The sequence below is a fragment of the Felis catus genome, chromosome B2, assembly GCF_018350175.1.
Source record: "Felis catus isolate Fca126 chromosome B2, F.catus_Fca126_mat1.0, whole genome shotgun sequence".
NCBI classification, from domain to species: domain Eukaryota; kingdom Metazoa; phylum Chordata; class Mammalia; order Carnivora; family Felidae; genus Felis; species Felis catus.
In genome coordinates, this window is record NC_058372.1 from 122829213 (window position 1) to 122844708 (window position 15496).

Consider the following 15496-nt stretch of genomic DNA (forward strand, 5'->3'; position numbering starts at 1 on the left):
ATGCTTTTCCAAAAGTAGGGATGGATTTTTGTGCGTTAATTTATGCTTTCTTTCCCAGCGAATCGGCAAAATTCACACGATGTATTAACTCAGAATGATCTAATTCACACAGAAGAAAAATGATCACACTGCACATAAGATATGTGGGAAAATGCTAAAATCGGAAAGGCAATTATGTAAAAACCTGTTAACATAAACATTTGTTTATGCAAGTGAAATTCATTTTTTAGATTATGTAATATCTGGCAACTATTAACTACGACATTCATAATCTAAGTGAAATCAGGGTAGCAGGATCTTGACTCCACATGCTATGATGGCACGTGGAGCTTTTATTGGATCACAGAACCCACCAAGAATCTGATGAAAGCCATGGAGAGTCTCTGCAGAAGAAAAGCACATTCATACAACATTTTGCCTAGATATCCTGAGTCCATTTGCCACAGGCTCCAGAGAGTCCATGAACCACAGGTCAAGAGCCCCTGTGTGGGGAGATGGCTCCAAGGGGAGGAACAGAAGATCCCTTCCCACCACCAAGGCAGCCACCAGGGCAAGGCGACCAAAGGCTGACTGGGTAACAAACCCTCCAGGTAACTTTTCTTTCCTTACTTTACTGGACCTGTGGAAGGTATTTTCCTCTAAATCTCTGGCTGCTGTGTCTTTTCTTCAGATCTTTTTCTATCTGCCATCTGGAACCTAGAACCTGGAACCTGGAATTCTACCCTTCACTTTTTTTATATTTCTTACTCTCCATAGCTGACCTCATTCAAATCTATTAGAGTTAAGCATTTGTAACGTGTGGATAACAAACTATATTTCCAGCCCCGATCCTGTTACATCCGATACCTCCTACATATTCTTGCTGGGAGGCCAGCACTGCAGATTCAACAGTCTAAAAAAACACCTCATCTCTTGCCCCTAACAAAAATCAGAGTGCCCTTCCTCAGGGGCCAGGCTTATGTAGCTCTGACTTCCTTTATCTCTCTGTTTATTTATTTTTTAAATTTTCACTGTAGTTAAAAAAAAAAAATAATGCCTGGCCTAAAATTTACCATTTTCACCATTTCTAAGTACACAGTTCAATATTGTTAAGTATATTTGTATTGTTGCTCAACCCCTATTGAGAACTGGTTTTAAAGTTGCAAACTTTTTATAAGTTTCATCTTGCAAAACTGAAACTCTATATCTATGAAACACCAGCTCCCCATTTCCCCTCCCCCATTGTCTTTGGCAACCGCCATTCTGCTTTCTGTTTCCATGAGTTGGACTACTCTAGGTGCCTCATGCAAGTAGAATCATTTATTAATTGTCTTTTTGAGACTGGCTTATTACTTCACTTAGCATAATGTCCTTAGGATTCATCCATGTTGCAACACGTGTCAGAATTTCCTTCCCTTTTCAGGCTGAATAATATTCCATTGCACGTATATACCACATTTTGTTTATCCATTCGTCAGCGGACACTTGTGTTGCTTCCATCTTGGTTTATTGTAAATAATGCTTTTATGAATGTGGGGGTGCAAATACCTCTTTGAGATCCTGCTTTCAATTTCTTCTTTGGATATATATCCAGAAGAGGAATTCCTGGATCGTATGGTAAGTCCAGTTTTAAATTTTCTGAGGAGCTATTATGCTGTTTTCCATACTGGCTGCACCATTTTATAATCTCACTACCAGTACACAAGGGTTCTAACTTCTTCACATCCTGCCCTTTATCTCGGAAGGTTCACCAAGCCCCCACCTCTACTCTGCTTTCTGCATCATCTCTTTTCTCTTTCCAAAATTCCATTTCCTAATTCATCTAGAGTGGGAGGGCCTCAAAATCAGGTGTTTTACTTTTGTAAACCCAGAACCCAGTACAGGGGTTAGGACATATTAGCCTCTCAAAAAATGTTGGCAGAATGGAAGAGTCATACTACTAGGATTATTTGTATTTATAAGGGAACAAAATAATTTTAAGAATCTTACTTTAAAAGTAATTTAAGAAAGTGCAATTCTAGGTTAAATTAGAACACAAGATTAGCCCTTTTAAATTTTTCTAAAATTATTCTTAAATTTCTTTTATGGTCTCTAAACTGAAAATTAAAAAAAAAAACAATTAAAAAGTTTTATTGTGCTGTTGACTATAATGTCGCTTTTGGGGAGGGAAAATTTCTGATATTTATTATTATATTTAAACATCTCCTTACATAGCCCTAACTCTGTATGTTTTATCATAAATTTCAATTTTATATATGTATAAAAGACTGAGAAAATTCTCTCCGATAATCTGAATAAAGTAGAAAATTGTAAGCAAATGCAATACTTTGTTATTTTGGACTTTTATGGTGGCCCCCTGAATACACAGCATCAAATCACACATCGTAAAATCTGCAAGTGAGATAGAGCATCTGGTCCTTGTCCTCAAAGACGTAATAATCTAAAGGAGAACTAGAATGCATATGGGAAGAGCCACAAGAGCAGGTACAAAGATAACACGAAATTATAAGCACAAATTAGATGATCTCAGTTATAGACCTAGCAACCTATACCATTCACACGTACACGTATTAGGAATGCTAAAGAGGTAAATAAAGTACATCTGCATTGACTACACCCAGTGGTGGTTTAGTCATTGATTGATTCAGGGAAGCAGAAGAGCCTAAGCAGGACTCTGGAGGAGGGGAAAGCCTTGGCTTGGTGGAGAAAGGGGCAGAGGTGTTTGAGAGAAGGAAGTTCAACTGATGGTCCAGAGCCCGCTGAGAAGAGTGGAAGGCAGAATGGACTGTCAGGAGAGAGGCAAGTGTCAGGAGAAAGGCGGGGACTCAGGAGGCCCTGTAACGAGTGGGTAGCACTTAAGCCCATGTGTGGGAAACCAGAGCCAGTGCCGGTTTCTAATACGGCAAGATGGGATCAAACAACAATACTATTCCCGCTTCCCCACCCGCAGCCACCACCCCAAGTGGTTCCTTCCCCGGAGAATAATCAGACCAAGCTTCTTTAACCCCGGGTATTTCTGATAACAAGTAAGATCACAATCCGTGTCAGTGCAGTGGAAGCTCACGGTACAGAATGCTGGTCATTTTACATTAATGTGGACACAGGGCACATGAGTAGTTCAGCCTCACTGGTAATAGTACCCAGTGCTTTAGCAGTTTTAAAATTTTTTGGTAATGTAGTTGGTATGCCTACATTATCAATTCTCTCTTAGCACTGCCAACACGGTCTCTATGCTCAGCACTTCTCCATCTGGTCACCCACAGCCAGACTGTAACAACAGAGACTCAATGTTGCCAATCATCTGAAGGCTGATTCTTGATGACAAGTGAGAAAACTGCCTGAGAAAAAAACTCCGAAGGGGCTTGCACTGTACTCTCTGTTCTGTGTGCTCTTTTTGGGGGGAGAAAGAAGACTGAATACTTTATTTTGAACTTTTTATTTTGAAATACTTTTAGAATAACAAAAAAGTTGCAGAAATGGTACAGAGAGTTCCCGTATATCCTTCAGCAGCTTGCCCCAAACTTGACATCTTATAGAACGGTGGGACGAGGATCCAAACCAGGATATGGACGTTGATACACCACGAAGCAATCCACAGACCTTATTTGAGTTTCACCAGTTTTCCCACTGATGTCCTTTTCCTGAACCAGAATCCCACACTGCATTTTGTTACCATGTCTCCTTAGTCCCTTCCAGTCTGAGGTAGTACCCAGCTATTTCTTTACCTCCCACGACCTCCACACTTTCGAGGAGTACTTTGACCCTCCTCTGGAGTTCGACGTCTTATGTTTAGGTTGAGGCTGTGCGTTTTCTGGGAAGAAAACCACAAAGGTGATGCTGTTCACTACTAAGGGTCTCCCATCAGGAGGTACGGGGTGATGTGTCCTATTACTGGCAATGCTTACCTTGATCGCTTGGTAAAGGAGGTATCTGCTGGTTTCCCCACGGTAAAGTCACTGTTTTCCCTTTGAAATTAGTAAATAATCTTGTGGGTAGATACCGCGCAACCATTCAAATATCCTGTTTCTCATTACTCCTGTGCCGACTGATTTCAGCAGCCATTGATGTTTCTTGCCTGCAGGAATCATTACTGTGCCGTTTGCTGAATGGTGATGTTCTATTTCCCTCACACCTGCTACCTTTATTAACTGGAATTCTGTAAAAAAGAGCTGGCTCTTTTCCGGCATTTATTTGTGGATTCAATTATTTATATTCGTGTAGACTTACAGATATTTGGTTTATTCTACTATGCTATTATTATTTTATTTTATTGCTCAAATTGTTCTGGCTTACACTTTGGGGAACTCCTTCAAAGGGGTGTGGTCTGCGATGTCCTTTCAAAAACCCTCCATCCATTTTTGGCACTTCCTTACTTTTTGGCATCACCAAGATATTCCAGGCTCACCTGTATTTCCCCTACCCCAGGCCTGGAATCAACCATCTCTCCAGGAAGCACAGATTCCTTTTACTGGAAAATGGTGTTTAGATACTAAGATTTGGGTCCTCTTGGTGGACAGACCCAGGGAATGTATGCACTAATGATGACATACATTTCAATATGTCATACACATTTTATTTGTGGTGTTCTGTCTAGAAGGAATTTTTAACAAGGGATTGTGAAGACAAGCATTTTTTTTTTAACGTTTATTTATTATTGAGACACAGAGAGACACAGAGCATGAGCAGAGGAGGAGTAGATAGAGGGGGAGACACAGAATCCAAAGCAGGCTCCAGGCTCTGAGCTGTCAGCACAGAGCCCTACGCGGGGCTCGAACTCACAAACGGTGAGATCATGACCTGAGCCGAAGGCAGACGCTTAACCGACTGAGCCACCCAGGCGCCCCAAGACAAGCATTTTTAATGCAGTTTCTTTGAATCTCAATTGTATAACAAAATCTTTAGGGACATTCAGAAATTTGATGGAACTCTCAACTGCTTGAAATCAATTTCTCTTGTTCGCATATTTCATCATTTATGCACTGGCATACAAATGCATATGGTTTCCCCCTAACCTGGGAGGAATATAAAAAATACTTCCTCTAGTTATTGTCCTCTAAAATTTCCACTTTTTTGGTGGCTCAGTCAATTCTGCATTCGGCTCTTGATTTCGGCTCAGGTCATGATTTCACAGTTCAGGAGATCAACCCCTGCATCCAGCTCTGTGCTGACAGCACAGAGCCTGCTTGGGATTCTCTTTCTCTCCCTCTCAATCTGCCCCTCCCCTGCCTGCTCATTGGCACTCTCCCCCTCAAAATAAATAAATTAATTAAAAAAAAATTCCACTTCTTTTTTAAATGCTTGGAAACAATAATTTTGGTTTTCATTCGAACTTCTAGTAGCCTCAGAGGGACCGATTCCACAGTGGAAGGACAAACAGCTTTCCTTAGCAAACCCTCTTCATAGAGAACGTTCCACACATGGGTTGGGTGACAGCAGAGTGCCAATCCCTGGGACACCCGCTGGAGCAGAAGGAGACATGACTCTCTGCACTCTCCCTGAATTACCAGCCTGTTAACCACAGTGTGAAGGTCAGCATGCTCTGTGAACTTTCTATTTTGGAAGAATTTTAGATTGACAGAAACATCGCAAAGGTAATACAGAGAATTCCCGTGTACCTTCCATCCAGCTCCCCCCAGTACATCTTACATAACTACGGCATAGTCATCAAAGCTAAGAAATTAACATTGGTACAATACTATTAACTAAACCACAGGCTTTATTCAGACACAAGTTTTTCACTAATTTTTTTTTTCTATTCCAGGATATCATCCATTGCATTTAAGCAATCCATTTTTAAAGGGAAGTTTTAAAAAATTAGACTAACAGATAATTTATATGCTAAATATATCAAAGTATAATATCTCGCACCTTTGCTCACTTAAACTACCGTGTTTAACTCCTGCCTATGTCTGTTCCTCTCTAATACACACCTATTCCCCTTCACCCCTCGCATCTTTTCACTATATAACCCCTCTAGAGTACATTTCTCACATCCAAGACCATCCCAATGATAAGTCATCTAAATATAAGAATCTGTTAACTTCCTCAGAGCATTACATTAGGTTTACACTAGCACGGCTTTCCCAGGGTTCACATCTAACTGCTAGTTATGTGTTTTAGCGCCTTTGTAGAATTTTTTTCTAATTTAAAATTTCTATGCAAATTTTCTACCCTAATCTTTACTTAATCTTGACAAAGCTTTAATATAAAGACAGACCCTAGTGCCCTCACTCACAAAACAAACAAGGTATTCTGAGAGAAGAGAGGGAATCCCACAACTGGGAAGGACTGATGATGACTTAAAAGTTTGTGGTACCATTTGTAAATAACCTAAATTTTAAGATATTTCATAATTATCTTATCTTTTTAAATTTCTATTTTGGAGTGTTTTTTTTTTTTTTTTTTGGTTTTTGCTTTTTATTTAAGTGAGAGAGCATGAACAGGGGAGAGAGGCAGAAGAAGAAACAGAGAGAATCCCCACCAGGCCCCATGCTTAGCACAGAGCCTGACACGGGGCTCAATCCCACGATCCTGGGATCATGATCTCAGCCAAAATCAAGAGTCAGATGCTCAATCGACTAAGCCACCCAGATGCCCCTAGAATGTTTTATAAAGCATGTATAAATTAGTATAACATATTTCTAATTTATGTATCTAAATCTGTTTATCTATCTATCTATCTATCTATCTATCTATCTATCTATCATTTCTCTCTCTCTCTCCACACACACACACACACACACACACACACACACACACATAGAAGAGCTTTGCTTAAAATTTTTCATTAGTGAGTACACTATCAAAGTACTTTGGAAGTATGCCTTAGAACTTGAATGTGTCTCTCACTCCATAAAACCCTGTTTCATCAACACTACCCCTTTTGTACCTCCCTGCAAACATAGCTGGGATCTGTCTAGACCAGTGATTTCCAAACCTGGCTGTGTATCAAAATGACCTGGGAGCTGGATTAAAATCAGATTCCTGGGCTTTTTCCCAGCAGATTCTTACTCACTCAGTCTGGGATGGGGCCTGAAAAGCTATAAATTTAAAGAGCTGCTGACATCACTCAATGCACACTGGCAGGTTTGGGAACCACCAGCAAGAGTGTGTTTTGTGGACACAGATAACCGTATACTACAATGTATACATATTTGGGTCACCTGCACAATTTCCTCTTTCCCCCCATATCCAAATATGCTCTTTAAAAACAAGGAAGCAACCTTCCTCACCCATAGTAAGCATTTGGCTTGGTGTAGTACATTCCTTAGACTATATGCACTAGACAAAGATTAATTTAGTGGCTTTGAAAAGATTTTTACAAAAGGCTAAGTTGATCTGAAACACAGTAAAGAAGACACCATAAATGATAGTTGAACAGTAATCTAAACTATCAAACACTAAATATTTGCAAAGTAATTAACTATTTCTGACCTGGCACCAGAATGGTGATGGCCGTCTGCACCGCCTTTCGGATGATACTGTCTAAGGCAAACATCCAGTGTGGCTTGATGTTATGATTCCGAAGAACTTTATTGACCTGGAGAAAGAGGGTGACATTTAGTCTACTTTAATTTTTAGTTGCAAATAACCTAGCTGACACAAGCATCTGGATGACATTCTATCAACGAAACAACTATAAGGTTTCTTCACCTTGAACTGTGAGTAATTTCTTTATGTCACCAGAAAACAATAAAAAAGTGCCATTTCAAATTAAAGTCTGGTGATCCCCATGTAAGCAAATCAAAGGCAGTCTGGTTAAATGAAATGTTGCTTCTTCAGGACTCAGAGCATGCAACTTCCATTTTTTATGATGACTTCAGATTGGATGATGGAGGTGGTAAAGGAGGATAAAAGAATCCAAGGGCTTTAAATAAAAATAAACACTGACCTTCAGTGTTGTGACTCTGAGGAGGAAGCTGCTAGAATATTCCAGAAATGCTGTTTACAGTGAAAGTCTGGGTCGTAAGGGTATCTTTTTTTTAGTGACTAATAATATGCATTATCTTTCAAAAAATAACCTTTATCAGGGGCGCCTTGGTGGCTCAGTTGGTTGAGCGTCTGACTTTGGCTCAGGTCATGGTTGTTAAGAGTTTGTGAGTTCGAGCCCCATGTTTTAGCCCTGCATTTGAGCCCTGTGTTTGAGCCTTGCATTCGAGCCCCGCTGCCTGTGCAGAGCCTGCTTATGAAACTCACTTTCTCCTCTTTCTCTGCCCCTACCCCACTTGCACTTTCTCTTTCTCTCAAAATAAATAAATAAAAACTTAAAAAAATAATTATTGGACATCTGGGTGGCTCAGTCGGTTGGGCATTTGACTCTTTTTTTTTTTTTTAATTTTTTTTTTCAACGTTTATTTATTTTTTGGGACAGAGAGAGACAGAGCATGAATGGGGGAGGGGCAGAGAGAGAGGGAGACACAGAATCGGAAACAGGTCCAGGCTCCGAGCCATCAGCCCAGAGCCTGATGCGGGGCTCGAACTCACGGTCTGACGCTTAACCGACTGCGCCACCCAGGCGCCCCGGGCATTTGACTCTTGATTTTGGCTCAGGTCATGATCTCAGGGTCAAAGGATTGAGCTCCACACTGAGCTGAGTGTGGAGCCTGCCTGGGCTCCCTCTCCCTCTGCCTCTCCCTCACTGTGTGTGCTCTCTCTCAAAAAACTAAAAATAAATAAAATTAAAAAAAAATAACCATTAGCATAAAGCTAAAAGAGGCTTCTTTAAAATTTGGGTTAACTCCACTAATTGCTCGTCGACATGATCCTCTAAGAAAAATGGCTATTTTCCCCACAGGGCTCTGACTAGAGATTTTATTAGTTTTTTTTGAATGTTTATTATTTTTTTTTGAGAGAGAGAAACAGTGAATGGGGGGAGGGGGCAGAGAGACAGGGGGGGGGGGACCAGAGATTTTAGAGGGAGCAAGGGAGATGGTGACCTAGCTGCAAGCCCACGCCAAAAGCTGGGGTTCCAGTTGCTTATTCTTGCCCTTGGTCCCCCATCAAAATCCCCCAGTTTAGGGGTGCCTGGGTGGCTCAGTCTGTTGAGTGTCTGACTCTTGGTTTTGACTCAGGTCATGATCCCAGAGTCGTGGGGTCAAGCTCCATGTGGGGCTCCACACTGAGAGTGGAGCCTGCTTGGGATTTTCTCTCTCTCCTCTGCCCCTCCCCCTACTCATGCTCTCTCCTTTTCTCTCTCTTATTAAAAAAAAAATCCCCCAGTTTAGAAAGGAGTCAGTCTGAGGAATTCCTCAGAGTCGTTGCTCCCAAAAGGAAGTGAACCACTGCTAGGTTCACACGTGTTCTAGGAAATCCTTTCAGAATGAGTTTGTTCTGGTACCTTCATTTCTTAAAGAATTTGCCTGCTTCTATGACCAGTGTGGAGTATAGCATTAGGTAACTGGAACATTTCTCTCAAGAGTCCCACACAGAAGATGGAAAAGGATCCTCTAGAACTATGACCCACTCCTCATAGCTCTTCATCAAACAGGGCACATTATTGGGGTTCATTCCCATCCTGGACAGTGATTGAGCAAGAGCAGGTGTGTGTGTGTGTGTGTGTGTGTGTGTGTGTGTGTGTGTGTGTGTAAGACCCGGGCCCGAGGCCCATGATTACAACAAATCCACTCTCAATCTGAATTCTACTGGCCAATTTGTTTCCCAGCCTGTAGGCTGGAAGTCAAATGTGTGGGCAAGTGCAAAATCAGTAAATTCTTTCATTCTGTTTGCAGATGGTTAGGTTTCCCTAGTTGCAGTGAAGTGTGCCTTTAGCATTTGATTATTAGTGATGGGCTTTGCCAGTTGCTTTCATTACCCAGGATCTCAGTTGAGTCAGGAGTGCTGTTCCCGTCCACAGGACAGCACAAAGACCAAGAAGCTTACACAGAGTGTCAGAGAACACCAGTGGCCATTGAAGGATTATAATTTGGTTTTAAATGAGAGATCATTTGGTGCACCAAATACAATTGTCAAGGCATCTATGTAGGAGAAATAAACACATTAGGAGTGAGTTAATTTGGGGGATTTAAATACAATTATGCAAAGTGCTTCTATATTTATACCCGAGGCGCCATCAGGAACTCTCTTATTTCAGTCTCCCTCACCCTGTGAAGACCTTCTAGGAGTCACTTCAAGCTTTCTTGCCACAGAGTTCCACAGATAAGTCTTATTCAGGAATAGCATGTTGTGTGTTGAATCAGGGTTTTGAAAGATGGGCTTCTAGTTGGTGTTGCATAGCAACTCACTCCATTTGAGAGGGCAGAGCCTTCAGCAATCTCTCATTAGATCATGTGGATTGATTTTCATTTAGTGGCGAATTAATATGTTTTAAACAAACATGTTTAAAGTGTTGTGCATGGAAACCAGAGAAAAAGTGAAAAAAAGAAAAAGAAAGTATTGGTTTTACTTAGCAGGATCATTCCCATCTGTACCATTGCATTTTTCTCAACGACCACTAGATGGCAGTCCACGTACAGAATTAGAAAGTGAACCACTACAGTGGGCTGTGTGGCTAAAGTCAAAAGAACAAATAGTGACTGGCTACGTGATTTCATAAGCACACAGTTCAGCCATGGGAGCTGTCTGTTAGTTTTGCTATTTCCCACGGTGTTCAATATCACGTGTATCTAACTTTGGAAGATACTAACACATACAACAACGAATCTGCTGTTTAGCAGCTCACAGAGAGGCAACCAACCAGCTCACGCTTAATCATCAAAAAAGACATTCATCAACATTCTTAAAGAAAGAAGACAGAACTTATGTCTTATCTTATTTTGCTCATTTTCGTTGGCCGTTTGTGGGAAGACAGCAGCAAAATGTCATACGTACGGCATCTTGAAAACCGAAGAGTACCACCTGAACTTGACTGATGCCATGGCTGTCAAAGTCAAGTTCTAGCTTCAGCTTAGACAGTGTGGTGGCTATGATTTTTCGGTCCGTGGATCTCACAAATTCTCTGAGGCTTGCAATGAGGGTTGTGATGTGTTCCCATTTTAGTTTAGGTTCTTCAGCCCCCTGTGAATAAATTAACCTGTCAGTTGATCTGTGTGGGACACATTAGTCATGAGCCTGCCATTCTCACAGCCCTTGATGGGAACTGGGCTTCAAAGTGCCCCCAGCTAAGGGAAAAAGACCAGATTTGAACTCGATGCTCCACCCCCACCCCCACCCACCACCCCAAGAATAATCAGACTTTGGGAGGAAGGGTACCTACCCCATACATTGGTGAATAGGTACGATTTAGTCAGATGTAGAGAGCTTTGCCCGAACAGGGACAGGCTGAGGCAATAAAATTCTTGTTCAGAAATTTTAATGGGGGCTAAAGAGAGATCAGACAATGAGCCATAGGATCTTAAGCTCAAAGTCAGTCTAGAGAAATAAGTCCTAAAATAGCAGCATGAGGGGCACCTGGGTGGCTGAGTTGGTTAAGCATCCCACTTTTTTTTTTTTAATGTTTATTTATTTTTGAGAGAGTGACACAGAATGAGTGGTGGAGGGGCAGAGGGAGAGGGAGACACAGAATCTGAAGCAGGGTCCAGGCTCTGAGCTGTCAGCACAGTGCCCAACGCGGGGCCCGAACTCACGAACCGCGAGATCATGACCTGAACTGAAGTCGGACGCTCAACTGACTGAGCCACCCAGCACCCCAGCAACCGACTCTTGATTTAGGCTGTCATGATCTCATGGTTCACGAGTTCAAGCCCCACATGGGGCTCTCTGCTGTCACCATGAGGCCTGCTTGCGATCCTCTGTACTCCCCTCTCTCTCCACCTCCCCAGCTAGTTCTCTTTCTCTCTTGCAAAAATAATAAACTTAAAACATTTAAAAAAAAATAGCAGGAGTACATCTAGTTATAAGGAAGGAAGCAGAAGCAACAGCATTGAGAATGACAATCTACGTGGAGAGGAGAAGGGAATGCGCAGAAATAGAAATGGCACACCACGAGGGCCAAGAGCAGCCAAACCCAAGAAAGGACGGACAAACTCCTGGCAAGTGAAGGCCCTCAGAATCACTCACTAGTTTCAGTCTCTGTGAGGTTGGGCTAGGCACCATTGCTGGAATACCTGAAGATGGCCCCCTCCTTCACTGGTACGTAAGGCAACCTACAATGTGCCCCCAGAACTGCAACTGCCCTTGAAGTGTGTCAACTCCTTTCAACCACAAGGGGCTCACTTCAAGGGTGCCTGGGTGGCTCAGTCGGTTAAGCTTAGGTCATGATCTTGCAGTTTGTGAGTTCGAGTCCCGTGTCAGACTCTGAGCTGACAGCCTGGAGCCTGCTTCGGATTCTGTGTCTCCCTCTCTCTCTGCCCCTTCCCCGTGCTCATACTCTCTGTCTCTCTCTCTCTCTCTCTCAAAAATAAACAAAAAAACTTTTTTTAAAAAAGGGGGGTGCCGACTTCAAACTCCACGCTTGAAATAATTGCTTACACACCAACGAGGCCATTAGATGTAAGAATGAACCAATGGACAATATTTTTACATATTAAAAATATAATACGATAATTAAACACATTCCTTCGGTCAAGGTGAATTTTTCTCCTTTGTGCAAGGAACCTTGTTTCTTTAAAGGAAAGATAGTAGGGTGTCACTTATCCTCATTTAACTTCAAGAAACGAGATTTTTATTATATTCATTTCTATCTCCTAGTGCACATTTTGTTACTACACCGTAAAAGTTAAATTCCTCAATGGGGCTGTGAAAATTACAATTTCTAGGATTCTATTAAAATTAAATAAATGTACCATCAAGTTCTTTCTCTCAGTATATTTTCATTTGGGGAGCTCTCTCTCATGTTTATGTTTTCCTGAGAAAAGATTATATTGAAAAGCTTGAAAGCTGTCATTAAGGGAATTAAAACCAGACTGGGAACAATTACAAACTTTGTTTCTTTTCTTACCGCCAACTAAATTACACCCAAAGTAAAGATTCACAGGCAATATCATAATAACATGAAAATATGTTCAAGAAGAAAAATGTGAGTTATTCAGAAGTTGGAAGCTTATCTTAGTGACAAGTCAGATACATGTTTGCCAGCAGATGAAACAGCAAACATTTTCCTGACATTAGCTTTGTTTTCACAACAGAAAAACATGTTGCTTCCGGTCTTTTGGACGTGTGTGCCACTGTCCTACAGAGGAACGCTGTCGACTCTGGCACATGTTTTCTGTCTGGGGTATTTCATCCACTTACATAATCGGTATTTCTGTTCTAACTCCTGTGTTCATGTGCACTCATGTGCACTCATCAGCATGCCTACACAAATGAGCATCTCGGGTACCAGGGAGCCTGATTCAGCGTCAGAAGGTGCCATCTGACAGGTGTGCCTTTCCTAGCACTCGGTACCATCCAGATTCTTCCGCAAAGGTGCTCTCTAGTCTTTATCCTTTAAACCTTCTCAAAATGATGAGTGAGCTTCAGAAGGATGTTACAGGTTGAAAGGGCTTTTGTGGGCTGGTTTGGGGACCTGACCAACATCTCCATGCTTGGTCTTGTTACAAAAGGGCAGGCTTACACGTAAAGATGCGTCTAGAGATATTTAAGGCAATGAAAATAATTATTTCCATCTGGTTGTAGAAAAAACCGAAGGAGATGAGACAACTAGGATTAGCCTGCTTGATAATGGTCACAGCAGCAATAATAATAGTTAACATGTGTGTCACACTCTCTATTATTATCTCAATTGCTCATGGTCTTAGTTATTCCCTATAGAAACTCCATGAGGTAGATACCAGCGTTCCTCGGTCGTATAGATTAGGAAATTCAGCCTCGGAGTAGTTAAATCACACAGCCTGGAAGTGGTGGGGCCAGGCCTCAAGCAGAGGCAAGCTGAGGCTGAGCCCAGGCTCCTAATAATTGCATTCTTCTGCCCCCATCAGCTGGAAGAGCCGGCAGTAAGCCTAGATTGGGACCTGCTCTACCTCTAGGCCAGCATGTGACGTCACAGCATCCTTAGCGACACATTCAGAAGGACCCTTGCTGTCACTGGATGATTCGGGATTTAGCATGTGATTCTGACCCACAGTTTCTCACCGGTCCCTTCAGGTGGGTGCACCAGCACATGCCCTCTGATGGTTGCTTTTAAGAGTATTTTTCTTTCTCCTTCTATGGAAAACATTCAAGTGTGCATGAAAAAAACAGGAAGTCACAGACAATTAAACAGGATTAACCAACGGCGAAATTTAAGACTTTGAGCACAGTCATGGAAGTGAAGTGTCCTGCCAGGCTCTGTGCTGAGAGCTGGGACCCTGACAATGGTCACGGCAGTCCTGCCTGGTGGACCTTCAAAAACCCCACACAAGCAGACATTTTCTGCGCTGGAGGAGCACATCCTTTGGGGCGATGATGAGATTTGGGCAATGCCCGCATTCCCCATGTCTCTGACCTCCGACAGGCACCTTGCACTAGTGGCCGCCGTGCGGAGAAGTCTTCACAGTGGCTAACGGTGATTTCCTTTCCTTCCCCACTGAAAGCGCCAATCCCTCCCCTGCTTTATGTTTCTACCAGCACTGGTTGCCATGTGGGAGCTGTCACCCAGGGAGGAGAACGGTGTGGTGGTTAAGAGCACGGAGCCTGGAGCCAGACTGTGGGGGTCTAAATCCTGACTCCGTTGCTTAGGGCTCTGTGGCCTGGGCAAGTTACTCAACAACTCTGTGCCTCTGTGTCCGCTTCTCAAAATGAGGATGCTAACAGAACTATCACTATAGTGCTATTGCCATGGGGATTAAATGAGTGAATACACATGAAATACTAAGAACAATACTTGGCTCATGCAAAATGTTTGCTCTTATTACGCCACACGGAATATATTATTACTATAGGTTTACTATTCATACTATATAACTGTATGTATGGCTGTATACCTTGCTACCACTACTATATCTTTACTAATTTTTATTGTTTTTTCTTCCCCCACTAGAATGTCAGCTGCAATGGGGTACATTTTCTTACAGTTTTGTTCACTGTAGTATCTACAGCACACAGACAAGTGATTGTCATTCAGTAGAAGGTTAATACGTATTTGCTGAATGAATGAACGACTTCCAATTGCTGCCCAGATGCACCTTTCATCTGAATCTGGTTCCCCTTCTGGGGCACCTTGGGTGGCTCAGTTGGTTAAGTGTCTGACTCTTGATTTTGGCTCAGGTCGTGATCTCGAGGCTCATGAGATAGAGAGCCCTGTGTCGGGCTCTGCTCTGAGAGCATGGCGCCTGCTTGGGATTCTCTGTCTCCCTCTCTCTCTGTCCCTCCCCCACACTCACTCTCTCTCTCTCTCTCTCTTTCTCTTGAAATAAATGAACTTAAAAATTTTTTAAATTTGGTCCCCCCGTCCTTGAATGACCAGAGTGAGCAGAACGAAAGGCAAGAGAGAAAGCTACAGGTTCAAGATTGCTCCCGTCTCCTCCACACCCCCCACCATTCCTGTGCAGAATCCTGGGTACTCACTCTACCCCCAGCCCAGAGCCCCAGCTGCCCCCCAGCCCAGAGCCCCTCCTTTCTGGGCCTCAGAATAACCGCTCGA

At 42.4% G+C, this 15496-nt stretch overlaps 1 protein-coding gene and 1 long non-coding RNA gene across 4 annotated transcripts in view; one reads left to right on the top strand and one right to left on the bottom strand.

The window, feature by feature from the left end:
* MAP3K5 (mitogen-activated protein kinase kinase kinase 5) overlaps positions 1 to 15496 on the bottom strand; it is a 204952-nt gene that overhangs the window by 10521 nt on the left and 178935 nt on the right. For all 3 annotated transcript variants that reach the window (XM_023254425.2, XM_023254424.2, XM_045058101.1), the window contains exons 24-25: positions 10807 to 10992; positions 7414 to 7519 (exon numbers count right to left, since the gene is read on the bottom strand). In XM_023254425.2, coding sequence (XP_023110193.1) covers positions 7414 to 7519; positions 10807 to 10992 — 292 coding nt within the window. The remainder of the gene's footprint in view (positions 1 to 7413; positions 7520 to 10806; positions 10993 to 15496) is intronic.
* LOC123385551 lies at positions 41 to 15007 on the top strand. The gene is made up of 2 exons (XR_006598323.1): positions 41 to 590; positions 13854 to 15007. It is a non-coding gene; the product is annotated as an uncharacterized LOC123385551 (long non-coding RNA).